Raw genomic sequence first — 25269 nt, 5'->3', positions numbered from 1 at the left:
CTGGCCTGAAAAAACAGGGAAAGCTAAACTGGAAATTCACAGTATTTATGAAAATCTTTTCATAAAATTCTAAAATTTTCACACACAAAAAATTCTGTTGGCTACTCTTTCGTATTAAGTCATAGGGGGAACTGAACCAACACTATTCATCTTAGAAAGACTTAATATAAAGTAGTATTGGTGAATGTCTGGCCTGGGATTGACTTGTAAACGTTCTGCTGATGTCAGTGACGGGTAGATGCAAATGGGCAGGAAGCAGGATTTGGCTTGCTATATTTGACAGTATTTTTTACAAGAATAAAGAAATGACAAGCCTCAATTTATCTTCTTAGTCTGAAAGTTCTTATGCTCAAGCATTTCTTTTTAAGGAAGTAGTGTTGTTATACAACTCGTCTTTCCATCAAATTTCCTTTGCACAGTCCTACAGGTGAAATGTTACTGTAGGCCAAAACCTGCCATGAGCACTGCGAGCAGACAGTATCTAGGCACCTGACAATAACTGTGGCAGGAAAAATAGAATTGCTTTAAATAATCTCTAGCAGGTAGCATTAGCTCCTAATCTACCCCAACCTGTGATGTACCATTTTGATTAAGATTTGGTATCTTTCATATATTTGAAAGTATTCATAGGAGGCCTTTGCTTCAAATCTTTTGCACAGATGTGATAACTCCTGAAATTAGGGTCTTTAAAGAAATTGTCTGCATTTTTTTCAACTCCTTGGGATTTTTTTGTTTATATTTTTAATTATAAATAGGAAAAGAGACGAAGAAAAATGATGAGGTTTTTTGTTTGTGTTTTCAAGCAGTGTGATGAGGAACTGGATAAATGAGTTAGCCTACCTCATTTAAAAATGGGCTGCCCTCTACGTATAAAAAGGTTAATACTTAAAAGCTGCTGCAATGAAAAAAGGTGTCATTATTCTGTATTTACATTAACAAAACACATGCTATTTTTAAGCATCCTGTGTGAACTCTCTAGCCTTAAGGAAAAAAACAAGCAATTTATTACAGACTATTTGGCACACTGCTTTTAAAAACCAGCAGATCTCATCCTACTCTTTACATATTATCTTGCAACTTTTCACAGGATCACAGAACCACAGAGGTGGCCAGGGACAGTGTTTGATCGCTATTAAGATAAAAACAGTTTTTTCTTTCCTTTACATGGGATTTCTCATATTTAAAATAGTGCCCATTACCCCTTGTCCTGTCACTGGGCCACAGTGAGAAGAGCATGGCTCTGTTGGCTTTGAGACATCAGTAAGATCCCCCATGAGCCTTCTTTTCTCCAGGCTAAACAAACCCAGCTCTATCAGCCTCTCCTTGCATGTCAGATGCTCCTTAATCATCATAGTGACCCTTCTTTTACTTTTATTAACTTTTACATCCAATTTCTTGTGTTGAGCCCTCAACACAAGAAGGACATATACCTGTTGGAGTGTGTGGCCCAGAGGAGGGCCACAGAAATGATCAAAGGGCTGGAGCACCTCTCCTATGAAGATAGGCTGAGGTTGTTCAGCCTGGAGAAGAGAAGGCTCCAGGGAGACCTTATAGCAGCCTTTCAGCACCTGAAAGGTGCCTATAAGAAAGCTGAGGAAGAACTGTTCACAAGGGCGTGTGTCAATAAGATGAGGGGTAATGGTTTTAAACTAGAAAAGGGTAGATTTAGGTTTGATATTAGGAAAAAGTTCTTCAATATGAGGGTGGTAGATCATTGGAACAGGTTGCCCAGAGAGGTAGTGGAGGCCCTGCCCCTGGAGATATTCAAGGTCAGGCTTGATGGGGCTCTGAGCAACCTGCTCTAGTAAAGATGTCCCTACATACTGCAGGGGGGTTGGTCTAGATGACCTTTGAAGGTCCCTTCCAACCCAATACACTCTATGATTCTATGAAATAAATCAATTTTGTTGATGAGTCAACAAAAAGAGGTGGAGGAGGTAATGTCAACTTAATACAATACTATTTTTATACGTACATATATATATATATTACTGTCCCACTGAGTAAGCTCATAATTTTGCTTCATCTTCATTTTTATTTCTTTAAAATAGAGAATTATCCTTAGGTAATAAAATAGCTATTTTTTTTTTTTTTCCTTTCTGTGCTCAAGTCCTGCAGTATAAATTCATTCTCTTGATTAGGTAATAAATCCCACTACTGTTTTTAATATGCACTGTACCTTGCTCCTCTTGACATACGAATCTTCTTCATATACATCACGGGAGAGGCCAAAATCAGAAATCTTCATTTTGCGTCCTTCAGCCACCAGTACATTTCTGGCTGCTAGATCACGATGGACAAGCTTTTGGAAGAAACGAACAATAGTGCTTATGCTTCTTGTGGAGGAACCAACTGCTGAGAAGTCCATCTATCACAAGGACATGCTCAGATCACCATTACTACTGCTTTACCTTCATTTCTGCAAGATACTGCATCCCTCGTGATATCTGCCATGCAAATGAGATCAGATCTCCCATTGTTAAGGCTCTCTCATCAGGGTTATCCAAATAACTTGAATTTCTGTTGCCATCACTACCCACGTAGCTTGGTCCTACTTTTCGACTTTCCCTGAGAAAACTGCGCAAGGAGCCATATTTAGCATATTCCACAATTAAATACAGTGGGCCTGAAATAAACAAACACACTGTTAAGTAAACAGTTAATAGATAAACTGATAATCTGAGACTAAAAAAGAGACAACCTTCTTACAAATCAGATCTGTGAGACAGCCCAACTTAAAGAAACTTTTAAAAAAATAAATTAAAATCAAAATACTTTTCTCGAGTGTGTGATACTGAGTTTGCAAATAATCTGCTAATTCCAGTGTTGTATTTAAGGTGCCTTTTCAGAGCACTTAGAAACATTCTGACATTTCAATCCATTAGTTTCTCCTCCCCGTTTCCCACATGAGAAATATCCACTGAGTGCTTTAATGCTAAATACATCTGTCTGCTGTATCAAAGCCCTCCCACCTCATACGCTAATGAATTAACGTGGTATTTATTAAAAGCCTGTGACTCAGAAACAATTCATTTCCTTTGGGATGAAAGAGTACATTGTACTGAAAAGGAAAAAAAAAAATCCTGCCCCACTGGTTCATTACCTTACTAAGGCACAGAGATGACTCAGACCTGAATTATATGCCCTGTCTAGAACTGAAAGTGCCACTTGCAACAGAACTGGATGTGCAAAGAAGGCAGGCCTTTGCCCAAGGTTGCAATATGCATACTGTGATTTTAGGCTGCATAAATGCAGATGCAAAAGGAAGAGGATGTTGCCATGCAACTTCATTTAAAACAGACAGAAATTATTCAGATCAGTTCCTACACACAACAATAAAAATTTGCTGCATTGGCAGTTTATAATACATGTGTCTGAAAATCTTCCTCCTTGAAATATAATTTCCAATAACTATGGCTTTTAGCAAATATTTCACAACAAGGGGGAGATAATAGTTTTGTGACAGAGAAGGAAAACTGAGTATCAATCTAACTACCCAGCTGCATTTTGACAAAAGGATCTGTAGCTGTCTTTTTTATTTGGTGTGGGGTTTGTTTGGTTTGGCTTGGGTTTTTGTTGGTTTTTTGTTTGTTTTTTTTCCTCAAAGGGAGATTTCATTCCCTGGCTCAGGCCTCAAAACATTGTTTTAGTATGAATGCTAACAACAATAATGAAAACTCTATTAAACTTTACATATAACCCATATTTGAAAACATTTACTGAGCACCAACATAATATAAAAATAAATATTGATGGGAAGAGAAGTAGTAGTGGAACAGTTAAATTTAAAAGAGCTTCTGAATCAAAAGGTGTATTGAAGAAAACCACAGGAACAATGCTTAGTTACACTGAATTAGCACTTCCCCTTCCCTTCAAACTTTCTTTTTCTTATATGTTCCTTATTTTTTCAGCTAGCAGCAAACTGTGGTCCAAAGCCATCAACAAACTGCTCTTTATTTCCTTGTTTGACATTTTCAGTTTAATAACGAGTTTCTAATATTTACCATCTTGACTGCAGGCTCCATAAAGTTTGATGACATGAGGATGGTTCACCTGTTTCAAAAGGTTGAACTCTGAAAGTAGATCTCGCAGCTCACTCTGTGAAGCATTTTCTGCAGAAAGTGTCCAAGCACAGTTGTGGTTAGGAAAGCATTACTCAAGAGTTCTCTATGTACCATCTGAAATATGAGATCAACCATTTCTCCTGGAATTAGCAACAGGTAGGAAAACTCCGTACTTCCCTATAAGAGAGAGATTTCCCCATCTCCACTGTCCTGCAGTCATTCATATCAGAACAAAGTGAACGGGACTGCGGCTGTTCTGGCTTGATAACCTGCTCCAATCATCACTCTGCCCTGACACAAATAACTACAGAAAGAGTAGGTCAGCCAAGAATCAGGACCAGAGTCTTTAATGTTTTGCAGATGCCATGAAATTATTACAGACTTTTTCTAGTGTTCTAAAGCAGCTTTTTAGGGTGAATCAGTGCAATCAAAGCTTCAGAAGCATACGAAAGCCAAGATTTTATGTTGATCAAACAAAAAAGACTTGCTCAGTTAACTCCCATGGTATAGGCCTCCTCCTCCTAAATACATTTTCTGAAAGAGTAAAAATCCACTAATGTACTGGCTTACCCTTGTAGCACACATCCAGTTTTAGAGTTCAGAAGCTAAATGTACAGTTCAGATTGATTTTACTGGGAGGCATATTTGCTGATGTCAGTGGGAATCATATGACAATATGTAGCCCCTAGAGGCTTTCTTAGCTTTTCAAGCATTTTGTTTTTGCAGAATTATTTTCTTCTGACTAACAAACTTCCTCTTTGAATGCACTGGGGCTTGAAGGAGATCCCTAGTCATAAAGACACCATAGGTCAGAGATTACTTTTTTTCTACCTCATCCTTAATCTCTCTGACACACAGAACCTCCCTGGATAGTTCCTACAGAGTGTCATTACTGGGTAGTTGACAAGTACATGGTCACCTTTACTTAAGGCTAATAAAAAATGTACTGTGTGTTTTTCCATAAAGGCTGTAAGCATCAAAGGTTTAATTTACATATCCATTCAAAATATGTCTGATAATAGCTTGCCCTGGTCATGATAATTTTTTATTCTGTTCTACTATATGTTTGTATCAGTACTGTATGTTTCTATCTACCATATATTATCTTATAATGTGAACCTCCACTCGAGACTTATGTCTTCCACTGCAGGGTGCAATATCCGATGGTCTCTCACTACTGATGGAGACTACAAAAAAATATGCATTTATGTAAAACAAAAGCGAACAACATCAGCTTAATGCCTATGACAAAGTCCTATTTTTCTAGCTCAGGAACTGTGTAGCATGTGCAAGAACAGAACAAAGATCCCCATCTACCATGCCTGTTTGTCTGCTGGAAAAACTAACTTCGATAGTGCGCAAATGGAGACAATTACCTCTGAAGCTTTATGCCCCGTGTTTTTACAAATTGTAAATAATGTCTTTTTATGTATTGGTTGGTGTTTTCCCCTTTAATGTTAATGAAATGAGGGCATTCATATCATGCAGGAGGTCAGATTTAATTCATATGAGAAAAGTGGTAATAATGGGCTGAAAAAATTATCCCTCTGTTCCTTTAAACCTCCATCCATACCTCCAGACTATTTTGGCTTAGCTAATTACTTACTGCTCCTTGTTCCCTCCCCAGTACGTAACAACAAGCAGACAAAGTAGGGTAGGAAGAGTCCTATCCTGGTCTGTTCTTAACCACAAATTGTGCCCATCTACACAGCTCAGGCAGGAGATCTCTTTTATGCAATAAGCAAGACGCTTTCTCCATTAACATACTGGTATACATATCATTGCCTTTTAAAGCTCAGGCAGTGCAGAGTCCTTAATATTTAGATAAATTACCCCTTTTGCAACTATTAAAGGGAAAGAAGGGGTGATGTTGGCCTGATCCAAAATAACTGCCCTTTATAGTTCGTGATAGCATTATAAAGACCACTGTGGACTAATACAATGTTTCTTATACTTGACTTGTCATGCGTTAACAGTAAAGTTAAACTGATTAACAACAGATAAATATTTGCAGAATGACGAATGTTTTCCACAGCCAGGTTGGAAAATGGAATTTCAGGTGACTATTTGCAATGTAATTTACATTACAAGGGGATTCATTAGAGCCTGAAGTATTGCTGTAAATGTCAGAGCAATTTATTAAAATAAGGTGCTTTAAAAAAAGTGTTACTCCTTCAGATTATCAATTCTGTCAATTCTTTCCTTCATAATAGCTAGGGAAAGCTGAATGTTAAATTATCTGCAGGTAAAAGCAACATTTTTGCCACTTTGTCTTGGAATCTTAACTTATTTGCCATGTTAAGACAAGAGGCTCCTTGCACATCATGAATTAGAATTACTTGTGGATCAATGTGATGCTAGCTCTTAAAGTCAGAAATCTATCAGAATATAATGGAATGCTGGAAAAAACACAGGCTGTGATACTGGTTGTTTTTAGCTGACCTTACACTGTCATGCTAGTCAATGACAGATGAACTAGCCAGCCAAGAAATTAAAATCTATTCAGAGGTTACCACAAATAGTTTTCAAATAATTTCAGACCCAGATGAGAATGTACCTTTTAGCATTTTCACTGCCACAGTGGTATAGCCAGCCCTTCCCTTGAGTCGGAATGCTGTTGCCTTGACGACCTTTCCAAATTCTCCTTCTCCAAGAGTCTTGCCCAGAACTAGGTTCTTCCGAGGGAATTCCCACTTTGGATCTTCCTGCAGGAGAGAAAAGGAACACCATAAGATGAAGCAAGAAAAGGACTGGCCAGCTACACCCAAAGCTTTAATGTTCTATAGGTGACCACTCTTCAGGAATAGGTACACTTCAGTGTACAAATGCTTGGTTGCTCTTTTCAAAGTATATTCCTATAAAAGCTTCTGAAACTCTGAGTATTTTGCAGGTGTTTTTTTTCCATTACCTTGAAAACGACTCCTTCAAAACAGGCTGTACATGTAGTCTATGGATAATGGATTATATTTACAGGTCTAGGAACTGGCTACAAATGAAAAATGAAGTGATACAGGATAAATGCTTGCTTTCAGAATAACTGTGGACTTGGACTTCACAGAGAAATAAAACAGTTCTACTCACAGAATTAGGCTCTTCCCTAAGAATTCATCGGAGATAACAATCATCCTCTTATGAAATTAGTGTTATTAAGCCTTAAGATTGCAAAATGATGACAGATGAACAAGCCAGCCAAGAAATTAAAGCAAACAGAGCACATGGTCTGTGAAGATCTCATAGATTTGATGTTGTGTCACAGATCTCATATAAAGTGGCAGTGTTTCCCTATTGTGTTGGTCCCTGAAAATGCACCAGCTGGCAGGCATCTCAGCTAGTAGGTGAGTCAACATAGAAGAAACTAAACAGTACAATAGTATGACTCCACAAAAATGCTTAAAATGTGGGTAAAACTCCCACTCCAGCTGATACCTACAGTCTGTATATCAGAAATCAGGAACAGATCTCCGTGGGGTTATTTATTTTGTTTTAAACTCACCCTTGTTATAGTACTGTGTCTCATCACAGAGACTACAAACCTGCTGATTATTAGTATTTAATTGGACAATGTTAAAGTAAAACCACACTACTGTCAAATGCAGAGTTACATTTAGAAAAAAAACACCAGCTCAAATTTGATTTAAGATGTTACAGTATATTAAAACATAACAAAACTGGAAGAAAATACTGGCCTTACAGAGTAAATTACATGGTTTATCCAATTACTCATTAAGTATCTCAGTTCGCTGCCTATACACTTGATTTCTGATTATTTAAGTTGGGTATTCCTATGCACAGATTGCATTTCTGTAACATTTTCTGCATGTATAAACAACATTCTTCAGGAACAAGACAGACATCAAAAAAGAATATGCAAAATGACATCAGGCTTACTGGTATTTTAAAGGTGTCTACAGACACCTGGTTCTCCATAGAATCTAAAGAAGGTCGGCGGACATTAGTGGAAGAATAACTGATGGGGTAGGACTGGGCTGGGCGCCGGAACGTCATTTCTGCGGAGGCAATAGGTGGCTTCGGAGAATTCTTGTGGTAGCGATGGATGAAATAGGAAGAAAGCAGCACAGAGATGATGAAGGACAGCAGCACTGCCCCTGCTATCACAGTCTTGCACACATCATCACATAGTTGCTCTGTGGACCAAGAAGAGCTTCTTAGAACTTTGCTTGTTGTCTCCTACTTCTGATTTGGCAGCACATATAACGCACACAGGTATGACAGAAACAGAACTCAAAATAATTTAAAAACCTAGAGGAAAACTTGGCTAATTCTCAATGAAATTTGAGAACTTGCAGATATGCCCATGGCACCTACCAATTCTTTTTTTTAATTTTGGACACCAGCTGGTAATTGTTTGCCTAACTGCCTGTGTAAATGTAAGGATAGCTAGCTTGACCTCATGTTCCTTATCTTTATAGACACAGGCTACTTCTGACACTCTCCTTTAAGACCCAGCCTACCATATATTGAACTTCTCTCTGGAGACCTATGACTGAATTTTGTTTGTGGACAACAGCTTATGTTAGAGCCAGTCAACCTATCAAATAAAATCTTCTTCAAATATGAATTTAATTAATTATGTCAATTGTTAGATATTAAAGAATATTTATCTTAATCTTTTTAGATTATGGGGAGACTTAGAATATTTCTGCTTTGTATTTAACAAAATAATTGTTTCTGAAAAGACTGCCTAATGCTGCAACCGCTTCTAAAGTAATATGCATTTTTTTCCTCCCCATTTACTACTTCCCATTTTGCAGAAGTACTTTTAGTGTATTACTTTGGAAACTAAGTTTCTTTAAGTCTAAGTGTCCCTAACTTAGTGATGGCAGGGGGCCACTTCCTGAAGAAACTGTGAGATCCAAATACTGTTCTTTATACTGTTGTTCAGATAATCCTGACTTCAGACACATAGTTAACTTAGCTATATCTGCAAGCTATAACTCAGAAATAAGTGGAAACAGCACAATATTTATACTTTTCTAGAGTGGGAAAAAAAAAGGAGGGAAAAAAAAGAAAAAGAAGCTTTATGCTTCCTATTTTCTTACACCTATAGAAAATTTACTCAAAAGAGCAAATTGAGATTTATTCTAACCAATTTGGTTTTAGAGATGGAAAATATTTCATGTTATGCTTATTATTAGCAAAAATAAAAATGATTTTAAAAAACCATTATTTAATCCCCATCAATCTGTTTCAAAACAACTGTGTAGAGCTTTTCTGTTTAAACAAAGGTCAATGAAAAAGAGTAATCCACTCCTCCTCCTAACACAATAAGTGCTGGGTGTCCCTGACATTTTGAAGTTGAGATTTTTCAGAAATGATTAGGAAGCTGGAATTACTTTAAAGTAACAGAAGTCTTTATTCTAATTCTAATTCTCCTAGCTGTCTTTGTAAATATCAGGTGAGTCTCACTGAAATGCAAATGCTGGTGGAAATCAAAGGATGACCAACCTGTTTGTCCTGTAGTAATGGATTAAAAAAAAGAATCTTTAGCCTAGAATAGAAATAACCTCCTCCAGAGATTTTCAGGCTCCATAGTAGAAGTCAAGGTGCCAGTTCTTAATTGATTTTACATTAGCAGTCTCCCACCAAAAATATTGCTTATTAACACACCCACAAGTTTATATTGTTGTATATATACAGATGGTAGATACAAACAGAGGAAAATATTAAAATGAGAACAGCAGATAATGTTTAGACTTACCTTTGATATCATCTTTCTCACAATAACAGTTCTGTCTTGGGAAGCAGTAACAAATCCCATGTCCTGACTTAATTCCAAGATTTCCAGCACCTTTCCCATGACCACCGATAATGTTTCCACCTAATCAAATACAGACACAAGCTAAGATTCTCACTTGTAGTTAAAGGTAAAAAAAAAAAAAAAAAAAAAAAAAAAAAGGCTTAAAGTCTTCCATGGGTTTACTCTGGTATGCCTCTGAAATTTAACAGGGCAGCACAGTGCAGCGATAATGACAGGGATTCCTGAGAATTACAGGAGAGTCTAAATTCTGAAATTTCTCAGATCCTGAAATGAGAGTACCTCGGACTGCTTGTATATTAGTCCTAATAAGCAGTTATTCCCATTATGGAAGACTCTGTATTAAGATTATCTATAATAAAAATATAACAGTTTTCTTTGCATTGCATAGTTGGGATAGTTTCCTAATTTCATGTACCCCTTAAAACCTTATATAGATTCCCATTATTTAATGCTAAATATTACCTCAAACAATCATCTCATGGCTATCCTAACTCAGTTTCCTCAAAAAGCACTATGATTCCGTATTAGTGAGGTCATCTTACATTTTAAAATTCTCCCTAAAAGATCTTCTCTAGTCTATTTATTTTAGTTTCTCTCTACCATTGCTGCTACATAAGCTGATGTACAGTCCAGTGGTATAAACTAACGGTCTACAAACTTGAGTTCCACTCCTGGTTCTGATGCCAATTTCCTCTTACCTTGGAAAAGTCAGCATAGTGTTCTAGATACCATTTGTTCTATTGTCAAATTGAGATAATGATACTTAATCATGTTTGTAAAATGCCACAGGATAATCCAGTGAAAGCACTAAGAGTAAGTGCCAAGTGTAAGTGATAAAAAATGAATCTTTCGTTATCTGAAAATGCACTGTTTGGTATGAGGAAAAAGTGCAGCAACTCATAGAGAACTACTCTTCATTTTCAAGCAAGAGGTCTTCATACAGAGTAATTGCAACCATATTTCCAAGTAAATAACTTTTTTCTGCATATATTATAAAAACTAGCATTAGCTGTGACATTTTTCATCTACAAACTGCCTTTAATTGCAAACAGCATTGTACAGACAGAAGCCAATAAAGTTCTGCAAGTTTAGTTGCCTTTCAGAAAAATCACCTAAACATTAAAGGGATTCAAAAGATGAACAAGTTTTATTCCATATAGTCTTCTTTTTACTTCAACTCATTTTTCTTCATCGCCTCTAAGTCAATAGTACAGTGAATGACTGTTTCTTTCACATTTCTTTGTATGTGTAACACAAATTGAGGAAGAGAATATTTTTTGGCAACATAAAGGCAAACATCCTTTTTTAGAAGAAGTGAAATGGGGACTTGAGTATTTAAGCCAAATAGATTTTGACCAGCTTTCTAGAGAGGCCACACCTACTAAACTGTATGCAGCTCAGCTGGTTAGTTTTGGAAGAGATATGTGTTGAGTTACTTTCCTCTGAGCTGACACCTGTTGTTTGAAGAAGTGTGGATCTTCCCAAAAATTCTTTATTATCCTCCCACCAGCCAACTTTCTCTGTTGTGAAGAGATGATGAAATAAAGTTTCCATTAGCCTCATAAAAATCCTGTGTATTTATATATACTTGCCTATATTTTAGGACCTGGAAGAAGAGGGAAGCAGGGGATGAGCAGGTCCTATCTAAACTGTTCTTGAGCGAAGGATTTGAATAAAAAGGGTTTTTACACAGCAGAGAAAGGAGTATATTGTCACTGCAGATGTACATTTGAAACATAGAGCTTCCTATAGGCATCCAGAGACCCAAAAACTTATTTTCCTTCGACGCACTGCTGGTAGGGAAATTCCAAGAGTTATCAATATTGTTTTGAATTTTGTGGCATTTCATAGGCTTCTGCTTTAAATCATCAGTTGTTTTCATTGCCCTGTGGTGGGAAAGAGCTTTCCCTGCTTCATGGTCATTTGGAAAAAGGAAAAACCATGGCCCTATCCCACACCATGTAGAAACTCCAGAAATTCAGAAAGCAAAATCACTGGTTCTTTGACAAAACCAAAGACAACATCCAACTACTGCTGGAAACTAAAACATGCACAACAAGGTAAAAGCCTAAGCACTGTATTTTTTTTTTTCCATTATCAGAAAGCTAAAGTTCAGAGGAACCTACAAAGATCAGTCATTCCCAAACGTTTAGTCAGATTCACACACTGCAACCAGACCTGGAGCAGTTAGTTACTACAAGAAAGTCTCTTGCTTAGCATGCAATTAGGTTGCCTCTATTTGATAGGCACAGCCACAGCACCCGTTGTTTCAGCTGAGTGCCCTTAAATGTAATATTCATAGTGCCAGTATGAGAAAGCAATTTTGGGACTCAAATACATAGCCATCATAATGCTAGATGAATTACAAAAAATAAGTATTTTAGCAACTGTGTGTACTTAAAGAATATCCTTGATCTTAACGCATCTGGAGCATTCTATTTATTGCTTGCCATTCCCAAAGATATGTCCCCTGCCGGTAAAAGCTGATACAATGGTATTGCTCCACCTCTGAGCTCTCAAAACACACTAATTTCTTCCTTCTTCACATACTACTTTTGGGCACCAGCCCAGGTTCTGAATTGCGTCAAATCACGTACAAAATTATTCAACTCGGGCATTAAAAAGGCATACATAATATCTTGAAAGCTTGTCTTACTTGCTGGCTTCTGTTATCTAATACAACAGGGTTTCTTTCAGGCTTTTGTTGAGCAAAACATCTGATGCTGCATACGTTGCACATTACAAGTTATAGCATTGCAGCCTTTGGCACAAATATTTCCACTTTTAGAATGACAACTGATTGTGTTTATTACCAATAAGGAATTCTTTTCAGATTATTAGAGAAGTTACTTGCATTCACTTCAAGCATTTCTTCCACTTAAAGGATTGTTTTTGTGCACTCTGATGAAATATATTTGCAATAAAAGTAATTTACAATACACAACCCCATTCTTGCATGTAAGAAATACATCATTAATTTTATAGAATAACATAAGTCCTAGCCTGTAAAGAAATGCTAGTTCCTCTAAGACTCCATTTTAAAATGAAAACTTGGAGTATACAACGTCAGAGCCAGAAGAATTATTCAAGAAACTTCTATGTCTTTACTCCTGAATTAGATACTGATAGATAAAAACACTTAAAAATTATCATCTCATAGAAGACCGAAATTGCTCAAGTACAATACACTTTATATCTTCAGGGTGATTTGTGAACTTGCAGGTATGAGCAGGTATATGAGTGGAATGTAGAAAAATGTGTTCAAGAAAAAACACAAATAGATTTCAGTTCTTACTTCATAAATGCTGTTCATAGGAAGCTCTGCCTATATCTTCAAATAGATAAGGCTTTGGATCATTTCCACAAATGATCTTTTGTAAGCACATTTATTTTAAATTGAAATTTGTTTCTTCTTATTTATTTAAATTGCAGTTCAAACAGGCATAGTTTCTATCATATTTCTATCATTTCTATTGTGTTAAAGGTTGAAAATAGGCCATTGACTTGCCTAAAACCTATACTGTTTCAGCAAATAGCTCCACTGAAAAACACTGCCTGTGGATTAACAGGGGGAGCAGAATGAGAATTCCTGAGGAAAACCTTATCTTTCCATCACTGTCAGCCAACACTGGGGCTGATTGGCTTAAAAAAGGTTAGTCCCCATAACCTTAACTCCCTTGTATGATTCAAATGCAGGTATGACAATGCAGAGATGGTAAACATGTTGAGCTTGTAAAGGTATCTGAGGTCAAGGAAGTGTAACTTGAACAGTGATCAGCGGTGACACAGAAAAGCCCATCCCAAAACATTTCCATACTTGTGCAGTCTTGGGGGCACACAGCCAGATCTCTGCTCTCAATCACATCACAGATGCCATCTGGACAAGTCTTGATACTTGGGGTGCACGTGGAATAGTTTGTGGTGATCCCTGTTAACACAGAAACAGACAGCTGCACAAATACCACGAGGCTTTGGAGGAAAGCTTATTACATCTTCTCAATGCATGTTGACACACCAAAACACAGGGTACTTTTCTTTTTAAATAAACATCTATGAATATAAATATCATCTGCTAAAGTAACAGGCAAGACAACAGCTGAAAACAACTGGAAGAAAGATATTTTTCACTATTTTTTCTGCTTTTGACAGCCCTTTGGGCATATCACTTACAGTTACATTGAGTGTTACTTGAAAAAGAGCTAGTTGACCATTTTGAGACTGAAGCATGGTTTTCACAAGTAAGGATGTCTGTACACAATTTTACACATACTTGAATACAAAGGTTACAAGCAGTCAAAGAGAATTCATGATACTCATGCAGTTGGAAGGGATAAAGCATTGGCACAGAAGCATTGTTCTGGAAGAGCCGAGTACTGTCACCCATCAGATCTGTGCTACAGACCACAGAAAACAGAGACACTGCTTCTGTGCTCACTAACAGTCTGCTGGGGCATACCTGCTCAAAGGCTCATTGGTATGTTCCAAACACAGGTCACAGTTGCAGAGATTATCTTGCAAGCTGTAAGTCACCAGCTCCAGTTACACTGCTGCAAACTCAATTCACTACCTGGTGGTTTACGTATCATGTTCAACATCACCAGGGACAAGGTCAAGAATGACCATTCCAACTTAACGTCATTTTCCTTCCTAGTGCATGTTTCATTTGGGTATTACGATTAATTTTTTTATGCCCCAGATTCTGTGTAGTTTACTATACCATGTTGTCCAGGCAGAATAAGTAAGTTTATACCCATGGAACTCAAATGCACAATTACAACTAAACAGAAACTTGATTTCACACAATAGAAATGTACCTTTTCCACTCCCCTGTCTCCACTGGCATCTTCCTGTTAGCACTCCCAGGCCACCACACTCTTCGCATTCAGCATGGTGCTTACTCACGGCACAAGAGTCAGGGCAGTCCTCTTCTTTCTTTAAAACTGTTGGGAATAGTGCTTGCTGTCAGTTCAGGACAAGGGAGATGAATACACAAGCAAATCAGCTCAAATCAGAAGGAAAACTTCTTTCTTGGGGGTAGATAGGAAGGAAAGGAAGATGAAGAAAGGAGTGAAAGACTGAACGTGGACTGATCCAACTATCAGTAAAAACAGGCAAAGTCCAGGTGCTCCTCTTCTGTGAAACAGAAGATAAACAGCAAGATCATGATGGCATGGCTATCTGCTTGACAGCACACTGGCAGTACCTAGAACTGTGGAAATGTGCTAACATACTGATAACAGAAAAATGGAGACCATAAGTACTTACACCTTCATACAATACTTTTAATTGAGGGAAAACACTTAGTACTTGGGCTAATATAGCAGTAGCCCAAAGAGCTCTGGCTAAAAATCTGTGGTTTCAGACAGCACAAGGCTCTTGCAAAAAGAAAAGGCCATGACAGGATTTTCTTTCTTCTCCCTCAAGCCATTCGCTCTTGGCCTAGGAATTCCGATATAACAGAAGGGAATGGAGGCAACTGTCAGGTAGAATTGTAAGGTTTTGCATAAAGTACAATAAGATTTGGAGAAAAATTATTACATTTCCAGTGTAATCCTCCTCTGCTGTGGCTGTTACAGATGATTTACAGAAGAACATTCTGCCCTTATGAACTTTGCAGTAAAACAAAGTCAGTGCAATTGCTACATGAATGTTAAGCAAATTTTTTTTTTTTTTAAAGGAAAAATTGGAGACAGAAGTGGGGAGAAAGGTGATTGAATAAATATACTTAAGTCAGAGATTTGTGGTTTCATATATACACATACACACTTTTTTTTTCTTCCATAGGAATGTGAAATACAAAATGAAGGTCACACAGGCACACACACACAAAAATTCTTCTAAACTAAATGTCATCATGAACATTAGGAATTGCACCTGATACATCACCTCTCTGTGCATTAGTTCTTCAAACAATTATCTGCTACAAGCAGGTTTGAATCAGAACTCAAAATGCAAAATTTGTGATCTGTATCTTGTAGCTCAGAATCATTTTCATTGTTAATGCCATCAGTTTATAGATCACCCTACTAATGCATCACCTGATACCAGTAACACTTGTAAATAAGTAAATAGTTCTAATTGACTCAGGTACTTACGAGTTCCTTCCAATACAATAGTGAGGAGGGTTTTGGTATGCTTCCTGCTCTGCTTGTCTGTGGCTTGAACAGTATATTGTATTTCCTTGCATTCAGGTCTGCGCAGCACAGAGGAATCGTTCACATAAAGGCTTCCATATTTGTCTTCTCGGCCTTGAAGTATGCTAACAGGATAGCAGCTTATGTTGGGGGCCAGTAATTTGTAGGTGATGTTCACACCACGGAATTTCATACAGTTTTCAATGCAGATTTTTCCTATCTAGGCTCAAACACCAACAAAGAAATCACAGACAACAGAAACAAAACTATAGCATCAAAAATATTCTGTGCTTCCTAAAAATATCTTGAAAGAAAATCAAGCATATTACACCTTGCAAAGTTCAGCATTTATCTGAGGTTTACAGATTTATATTCTACTACCAATACAGTACATAAATGTTTCAAATGTGATTTATTTCTTAGTAAAAATGAGAGCTAAAGCATTGCCATTGTCTTCAGGCTAGCAGTGGAAATGCAAAAAGCCTCAACCCAGAGGCTCAGTGATATTTGGTGCCTACTGCTGATCGTCAGCAGTGTTCAGTGAGAACAAGACTCTGATTTGTGAACGTCTGAGTTCAGTCCCTGCCCTGTCCCAGGCTGATCAATGAGAAAAACTTTGGTTTTGCTTGACAAAGCAAATAGCTCAGTGTGAACAAAGCTGAGACTCTTTTCAAATAAGATAGAAACAGAAATTGCTAATACACAATTTTCATAATACTTCAGTTATAAAGTTTCTGTCCAGCAGAGTTCTCTGAAAGCCTTAAAAGGAATAAAAACCTCATTATTTCCCATTTGCACTTTAAAAAAAAATGTTTTATCTAAAAATGAAAATATAGTGGTTTACCATATTTGAACTTCTGCCTGCCAAAATATCTATGCTAGAGCACTCTTGTGTCTGAAACAATTTATCTAAGAAGCACAGGAATGTAAAGCCTTGTCTCCTGTCCAGCTCCTATAGGAACTGATCCAAAGCTCACTTTGGTTTTTCCATTTACAAGAGTGGGATTCGGATCAGGCCCAGAGGCACTGGCCTTCCTTACAGGGAAAACCACAATGTGAAGGGTGGAGTGTTATTTAAGGGAACTTGGTGATGGATTATTTTCAAATGCTGCATTTTAAGATGTGCTTTCAAGTAACACTACTGCTGGTAAAAGCATATCTGTACATCTTGGGTTTACCATTCTTCGTAAAGAACTTAAAAAAAACCCCAAAACATTTTGTACTAACACCTCTTCCTATGAACCTGTACTATTTAAAGCCAGAGAGTTTCTGCAGTCCTAGAAGCATACTTTGTCATAAGATAGCCCCACTTCATCTAACTTATTCCCATTCACATCACTGACTGGTCACTTGGCATTATTTCCTGGGTTTTTTTGCTGGATTATTTTGGTGGCAGGATAACATACAAAGATTATTAAAGCAATTGGAAGCTAGGCCATTTCTCCCATGCTGTCTCCTCCACAGCATGCTGAAACTGGCAGGAAGGAAAAGAAGTAAAGAAAGGACTTCAGCTGTTCATAAACTCTGTCTAGACACAAGGTCTAGACAGGTCCCTTCCAGAACCACGTCATTTTAGCTTTGCTGCTGCGTTGCAACTGGCAGTGTTTTGCAACTGCTTAGATGATGTTTCTTTGGGGCAGGAGGAGAACATAATGCTCTATGGCATTAACATTTATATAGACTAAACTGTCCTGTCTGCCTAGTCTGTCATAACTGCTTTTTCCAGGCACCTTTTTGATCAACAGAAATTGCCTACAAAGGGGATGGAGAAGACCCCATAAATATGGGGTCCCTGAAGAGCAGATTACACTTGGAGTAGTGCGTGGGCCAGTTTTGCTTTCTCTGTATAATATGAGAAGCCAAAAATGCCCCCCATCAAGAAGTTTCTACAAGACAGATGGGCTTTCTCTTTTTACCTGATTCCAGTAGGTAAAGTCCAAGCTTGTAACTTTGCCTTGCACCCTGGGGTCTGGAGTTCACACAACTCTCAGATACAGCAGAGCACAGCCCCAGGGGAAGGAGGCAGAAGCAGCCAGCTCCTCTTTCTCATGAGGAGGGTAAAAAAAGAGTCTGGTAATCAGGATTAACATCAACATACAGGGGAAAAACCTACAAATGTGCGTTTTGCAAGACACACAATATTTAACACAGAAATACCGTTACCAGAAATAGGAATGGAAAAATCCATCTTTTGAGCTCCAGAGTTTAATAAACTCTGGATAATGATAATGATAACGTTCCTCTTCACTGAATTCCAGGGACATTTGGACATATAACCTCTCTCAAAATCTCAGCTGATGTTATTCATCATTTGTCTCAGTAAATGTCAATAGAGCTTTAAGTCCTTTGATAAGTTAAATGCCACTGGGCAAGCCTGTACCATCAGGCCATGCTTCTGTTATTCAATTCATTTAGCTGCTCAAATAGACAAATGGCATCAGCCCAGCAGTTAATCATTTCTTCACGCTCTTGTGTTTTCCTTAGGGCAAGAGACAGTTCAGCCTTCATATTGATTTGGCCCAGTACTTTTCCTCACTGCTCTGGTACATCACAGCTAATTATGCAGACAACTTTAATAATCTGAAGTGCTGGGGACTAAGCTGCTTCCATTGACTTGTGCTCCAGCCTGAGCACACTGTAAATCCAAACCTAGCCTTAGAAGTCAGTGGATGACACTAACTGATCAAGACTGTCTCCAGAGCCAGCATGAGTTTTTGCATTTTGCTGGTCAAGAATCAGAACAAAATTTCTCTGTGAATTTGTGTTCAGGCAGCACAAAATAGAGAGATCTCTTCCCACAGACTTGGCGACCTTCTTGCCAGGAACTGTTTTCCCTGCTACTACTGCCACCCAGTGAAACTGCAAAGTCAGTGGGAAGTGCCATTGTTTCCAGAAACCCTAAAATTCCCTTTCAGATGTTTGACTGTCCTGACAACATGCAAAAGCAGCAGCTTTAAAAGTTAACTCAGTTTTTTGTTGTTGTTGTTTTTGCATTCTGGAACTAGAAAATTATATACTCCCAGACTTCAAACAAATGCGTTGAGGCAATCGGTATGCACAGACAAACATGGTTTAACCAAATTTAATTTGGAATTAAGTAATTTATGTATAATATATTTGTATGCATACACCTATATGTAAAATCTGTGTGTGTATGTATACATATATATACACACACGTACAAACATGAAAATCAATTAATTCATATTATATATTCATACACACCTAACAGTTAAATTTCCACGCTTTAAAAATTACAGTCATGTTGTGACACACACACAGTTGGGGTCCTTTTCTAGATGCTAAGAGCTAGACTATCATCTAGTATCATGCGTGCCTCTGCTGTTGTTTTTTAGGAGGAAAATCACTGATTTCACCCTATCTCCAGTTAAGAGGTTTTTTTACACCACTGAGAATAAAGCTTTCACAATGTGGTGCTACAAAAAACCCAAACCTAACATCAAAAATATTGTGATCTGTACAAAAAGCAAATAATATGCTCTGAAGTTTCTAATGGACTACAAATTTTAAAGTTACAGCCACAAGGCATCACAAAATGTCATAAAGAAGTAGCTTCTTGTAGGGAGCCTGCTGTATGAGCACACTTGGTATCTTTTTCTTATTTAGGATATTCAGTGCACACTACTGTCCCTTGATTAAGCAGTACCATTTTTATTGGTCATGTAAGGCCTGTTCCATACCCTAAAGAGCTATCAGACCATAGTGCATTTCATCAGATTAAATATAAGAACACACAATATATCAAACGTTCCTTTTTCTTTCTTTTTACTATTAGACAGAGGCTTAAAGATTAATAAAACTGAATTCTTCCTCAGAAGTCTTCTAATGAATTGGTTTTCTCTGCAATTGGGATGATCATATTTTAGTCTCAGTCCTCCTCTCTGCTACAAATAAAGTGGAATTTTTATAGCTTTATTTAGTTATGAGGTATACTTTACAGAAGCTCCCCCAAAATGGCTCATCCCCGATGTTTTTAATATTCACTTTCATAACATTAATTATATGGAACTAGTTCCTTATCAACGTACATGTTCCATAGGACTTACATTGTAATTTTCACCTAATTCATGTCAACCAGTTAGAAACTGTTTCTGGAAGGCATTATTAATGGCAATGGTGGTGATTAAACTAAAATGAGGGTTAAATTAGGAAACACATTAATTACTAACTTGCCATTATCTAGAAAAAAGCCATTAATAAACTGGAATATGTAGAGCTGGGACTCCAATAGCTAGGAGAAATTTATTTTTTTGCCTTTGGTATTTTTCCAGTTATTTATGCCTAAGCCGCTCATGGTTGCCAGTCCTTCTGTATCTATTTCTCTCTATTAATACTTCCATGTGTAGCCTCTCTTCTGTTATTATGTGACGGGAGAGCTAGTGTCGTGTCCATTTTACCTGCTATCCACTGCATCAGTCCAGCAACAGTCATATTGATGTCACATTTTTCATTGATTCTACTGAAAACACTTTACCACATCTTGCCCCAGAGATCTATCTACTAAGCTCTGTCTCTAAGAGACAGTGGAAGTATAATTAACACAGTTCTTACTTGTGCAAAACGTTCAGCATTTCTGTTCACTGTGAACTGGTAAGTCATGTTTGGAAACTGAATGCTGACAGGGAGGATGGAGACATTGAAATGAAGCATCACCGATCTTTTTGGGCCATGAAATTCTGTGTCGTTCACCAAAACATCCAATTGGAAGAAGCGATGCTCTGTGACTGAAATACTTTTATTCAGTACCAGTTCTGCAAAGGAAAAGATTAGTCTATTACCAACCCACATTATCTGCAAACATATATTCTGATACTGCAATCCCAACAAAATTATACACATCAAAATTACACATATCAAAGTTATCCCTAACAGTTAAACAGAAGGTGACTTAAATATGAAAATACGCTCCTATAGAGTTATGCTCAGTGCCATTCAAGATGTTTGGAGAGGTTCTCCTCCCTTCTGCCTACCATGCTGAGAACCCTACAATCAGAACCTCTTGCTTATCAGTATACACAACATCATCCCGTACAGTCCCTATCCCAGAGATGCACAAACTCAATTTTTTCATTACAGGTTTAAAACTCGGTGTTTGCTTAACTTGAAATATCTCATCTTTCTTTGTCTCAATATTTACAAAATACATGGAAAAGTTCAAGAGCTTATTGGTCAATTATTAACAAGCAACTTCTTTATTTGAAGAAAGAGACCTTACTGTACTCATGCTGAGTTCCCCTCACTTGGCTGCCATTTGGGCTGAAGTGGATTTCATCGAAGATGTGCTCTACCCGAAATGTTTCACTTATCCAGGGATCATCGGTAATGATGGTTCCTGTGTATTTCTTTCTACTGCTTTCAAGGGGATAAATAGGCGTGGTATCTGCATCATATACAGTCAGCGATGCAAGAACAGTTCCCTAGAAGGAAATAATAAATTACATTACTGAATAACCTGTAGCTTTCTTCCTCTGATACATATTTGGGAGATTGAAATTTTGGTCAAATAAAACCTTTCAACTTTCACTCAAGCCCACTTTAATTCAAATTTAAGCTTCAGGTTGTCACTATTTCACATCTATTTAATCTAAGTTAGAAGCTCAAAAGAAAATGGCAGTGAAAAAGAACTTGTCACATAATCATTTGAGTCTATGTCTAAATACAGTGCTAAACTTTTGAGGTAGGAAATGAGTGCATGTGCACAGCTCTTGAGTTTTGTTTGTTTGTTTTAAATCAACGTTATTCTACAATACTACTAAAAAAAGCAGGTAAGTAATATGCACACTTAAAAATCATGAAATACATTCAGATTACTCAAATGACAGAAATGGCCTGGGTTGTCTTTCTTCTGCTTAGTCTGATAGATTGTTGTTCTCCACCTGGTCATGGAAGCCACAAGGCCTTTAAGATTTTTATTAATAATTGTTTTTTTCAAGTTTGTTTAGTTACTAGGAAAGGCTGAAGGTTTCCAAATATAATACTTTTTTTTTCTACTGCAAAATGCCAGTGAAATTCACTACATTCTGAACGCTTTGCAGGCATGTAATTTCAAAGAGAATGTTTTACTTCATAAAACAGTTTTTTGAGTCCTTCACTTTCTATCATCCAGAGATGCACTCTGAAATCTCAAAATTTTCAGAAGTAAAAAGGAATTACTTTATGCCCAGGAAACTGTCATGTGTTCACAGGTGTCTTGTCAACACTTGTTCTAGTCGAGAGGTGGCAGCAAACTCCCCAAATAATTCTTTTCCCTTCCAGACACAAACACGAGCAAAATATACTTTGAAGGGAAATCTGACTACAAAAAAATATGTTGTTACAAAACAGAAGTCCTCTCACGAAAAATGCATCATTTAGGCCCCAAAAGAAGTGCCTTCTCTATACTATTCACTTATAAAGGGCTGTTGCTCCGGTGGGAAGAGCCAAAGAGCCCACCTGTATACTTCTCTACTGAATCAAGGGGTGTACCCGTACAGCGGACACACACAGAAAGACAGCCAGGGGTTCAGACCTATTAAACGATCATCTTGGGCCAGGAAGGGAAAAGTGGGAGGGCACCACTAAAGCAAGATCCTGGAGCTCTCCCTTAATAGCCTGACACTAGAAACTTTAACATCTTTGCAGGTGCAAGGTTTGTCAGCAGAACGCAACTGCTTCTTCTAACTTATGGTACAGCATCCTAATAAAATGTTCTGAATGTAGTTCTGATATCTTATATATATTCACATATATGGGAAGAATACACACATACACTTGCTCTAACACTCAATTTTGGTCCCCTGGGGAAGCAACCCCATAACAAATACAGAGCAGAGCTCAGTATGGGGAGATACAGCGATCCTGACTGCAGTCCCAGTAATGATCCATCCTGACCTCAGGAACTGCTCATATTTTGTTACACTCTAATTCCTAACCCAAACTCTTATTTTGGGGTCTGAATAAGATATAATTCAGGGGAGAGGAATCCTACAAATTCAGCATTTTACAATCACAGGGTTGTAGAGTATGGTGTGGTGATACGCTCGTTGCTGAGATCCATTACCCACAGCACGGTGTTTCCCCATTTCCCAATCATGCCTCCCACCCACTGTGCCCCTACCTCAGGAACTAGACAAAGGAGAACATTACCTCTTTCCTGTTGAACTCCACAACAGCATCTGCAGTATCAGTGCCATTGGGAAGGAAGGGAGGAGAGTCATCTTCATCCAACACATTCACCAGGAAGGGCACCTCAACCTGCATTTCCCTGAAGCCCTCTCTCACGGTACATTTGGCAATCAGCTCATATCTCTCTCTCTCTTCTCGATCTAGGCGCTGCGTCACACTGACGCCGGTGGTGTTCTCATTGTATCGAAAGGGCATACCTTCAGCTGAAAAACACAGACGCGGTATAAATAGGGACAATCACTTCCCATTAGAGGACTCCAATAGGTTTCTTCTTTAATACTCTTCTGTAATCCAGTAAATCCATTTGGACATAATGACTGCATGATAAAAGGCAGCCTCAGAAGTGAAACGGAAGGAAGCTGCAGGGTCATATTAGGGTAGGCAGAAAACATGGAATAGATGGGAAGATCCTATGGTCTAAAAGCAGCACAATTCCCAGTCTGCTCTTAGCAGGTGCAAACTTCTCAAACCATTCTTTTCCTTAGGAAAGGGAATAGTCCTCCTTCCCATTCCCTCTGGGTATCTCAAAGGCAAAATCTTCAGGCTCAGTTTACATTTGCAATGGAATTTCCTTTTTAGAATCTATCTAGAGGATCTACTACAAAAGACATTTTAACAATGCAGATGTTTACATCTATTGCTGGTAGGTGAATGCTCAGATCTACTTTTACCTGCTAGCAGTTTGTAGGAAATGCTGAGATTCTGACACAGATGATGAACTGAGGGTAACTGAAGCTGATGAAATGTGCCAGGTGGTTTATTCTCCTTGATGTGAAAGGAGAGATCCATTTCTGTGAAGCAAAGCTGCCTTGCTGTCAGGGAACTGCAAGCTGGTGAAGTAGCATTGATCAAGGAGAGGAAAACTGTGGTGCGTGTAGCAGAGTCACATTCATTCTCTTGGAAAGGGTGGGATGAAAGGAAGACATAGAGCATCACCTTTGATAATGGCATCCAGTTTCCTACAGCTTCAGGAAAAAAAAAACCAAAACAAAAACAAACCAAAATATTTTACAGGAGACAAGCCAACATTTCTTTTACCCATTTTGTACTCTAGTCCATTATTCCACAAACAACCATATAGTCCTATCATGTAATAAAACAAATTTTCAGTACTTCACCTGCTGGTGGGAAGACCTTAAACCTTAACCTCAATAACCCCAGTAAGCCAAAAAACTACAGGTCTTAGTACCAATTTTATGTTGTAGAACCTCACAGAACAATATCAGCATTCTGTTTGCAACACACTGACATGAAACAGGTCACTATTAGTAATCAGCTTTTTGATAGGACTGTTTTTTGGAGGAACTAGAACAGAGTGGGGTGGTAGCAGGGAAAAAGAGTGCATAAAATGGCAACACATACTCAGGACAGACTCAAAACCACTTTCATTTAAGTCATAGTGTTCTGATACTTTATACCAGTTGAGGATATGGGCCAAATTGTTTACATTTAGAGGACAAATTCCTTCATCATTTTGAAATATAAGGAGTTGTTCAAAAGATACATAAAGATAACACAGAAGTTAAAATCGACCTGTGGCATCTACTAATACACCCTCAAGCCTTAATTATTTTGATTACTTTGGTTTAACTAAAGACTGAATGATAGTATCTCAGTAACAGCTCTAATTCACTTGAAAAGATGCTCTAGGTCACTTTGATCCATATGAACAAAACAAGGCTTTCAATTTCTGGATAGTTGTTCTTCCTTTGTTCAGTTACAAATAGCTATCTGATATTCATGAACACTGAGTACCAAAAATGCAGCAAAAAAGGGTAAGATATCAAGCACTCAGCACTTAAAAAATAAAGCAGTAAGTGTCTGAAGTTGAACATTTCAACATCAAGGCACCTAAGTCAAAGGGTAGTGTTGATATATGGTTCTTACAAAATCAAGATAGTTACTACAGACTCTCTCCAACAGCAGAATTTCTGCAACTGATCACAGTGGTATGCCATTAAATCCTCACCCATTTCCTCCTTCACCATCTAATGATACCTAATTTCCTCATAGATCAAAATCACCAAAACCAATTTACTGCTAGAGCATAAAAGAAGGGGAAAAAAACCTGAGATAATTCATTTCTGTAGTTTAACAGTAAGCTTCT

At 37.8% G+C, this 25269-nt stretch overlaps 1 protein-coding gene across 1 annotated transcript in view; it reads right to left on the bottom strand.

Annotated features, from left to right (window-relative positions):
- RET (ret proto-oncogene) overlaps positions 1–25269 on the bottom strand; it is a 31744-nt gene that overhangs the window by 5339 nt on the left and 1136 nt on the right. Inside the window, exons 3-15 of the mRNA XM_010174945.2 lie at positions 23834–24127; positions 23124–23365; positions 21214–21415; positions 20550–20749; positions 15939–16197; positions 14658–14783; positions 13661–13771; positions 9784–9903; positions 7953–8209; positions 6622–6769; positions 4005–4112; positions 2412–2626; positions 2180–2302 (exon numbers count right to left, since the gene is read on the bottom strand). Coding sequence (XP_010173247.2) covers positions 2180–2302; positions 2412–2626; positions 4005–4112; positions 6622–6769; positions 7953–8209; positions 9784–9903; positions 13661–13771; positions 14658–14783; positions 15939–16197; positions 20550–20749; positions 21214–21415; positions 23124–23365; positions 23834–24127 — 2405 coding nt within the window. The remainder of the gene's footprint in view (positions 1–2179; positions 2303–2411; positions 2627–4004; positions 4113–6621; positions 6770–7952; positions 8210–9783; positions 9904–13660; positions 13772–14657; positions 14784–15938; positions 16198–20549; positions 20750–21213; positions 21416–23123; positions 23366–23833; positions 24128–25269) is intronic.

This window comes from Antrostomus carolinensis, unplaced genomic scaffold (genome assembly GCF_000700745.2).
Source record: "Antrostomus carolinensis isolate BGI_N321 unplaced genomic scaffold, ASM70074v2 scaffold16759, whole genome shotgun sequence".
In the NCBI taxonomy this organism is placed as follows: Eukaryota; Metazoa; Chordata; class Aves; order Caprimulgiformes; family Caprimulgidae; genus Antrostomus; species Antrostomus carolinensis.
This window is presented reverse-complemented; position numbering and strand designations above follow the sequence as displayed.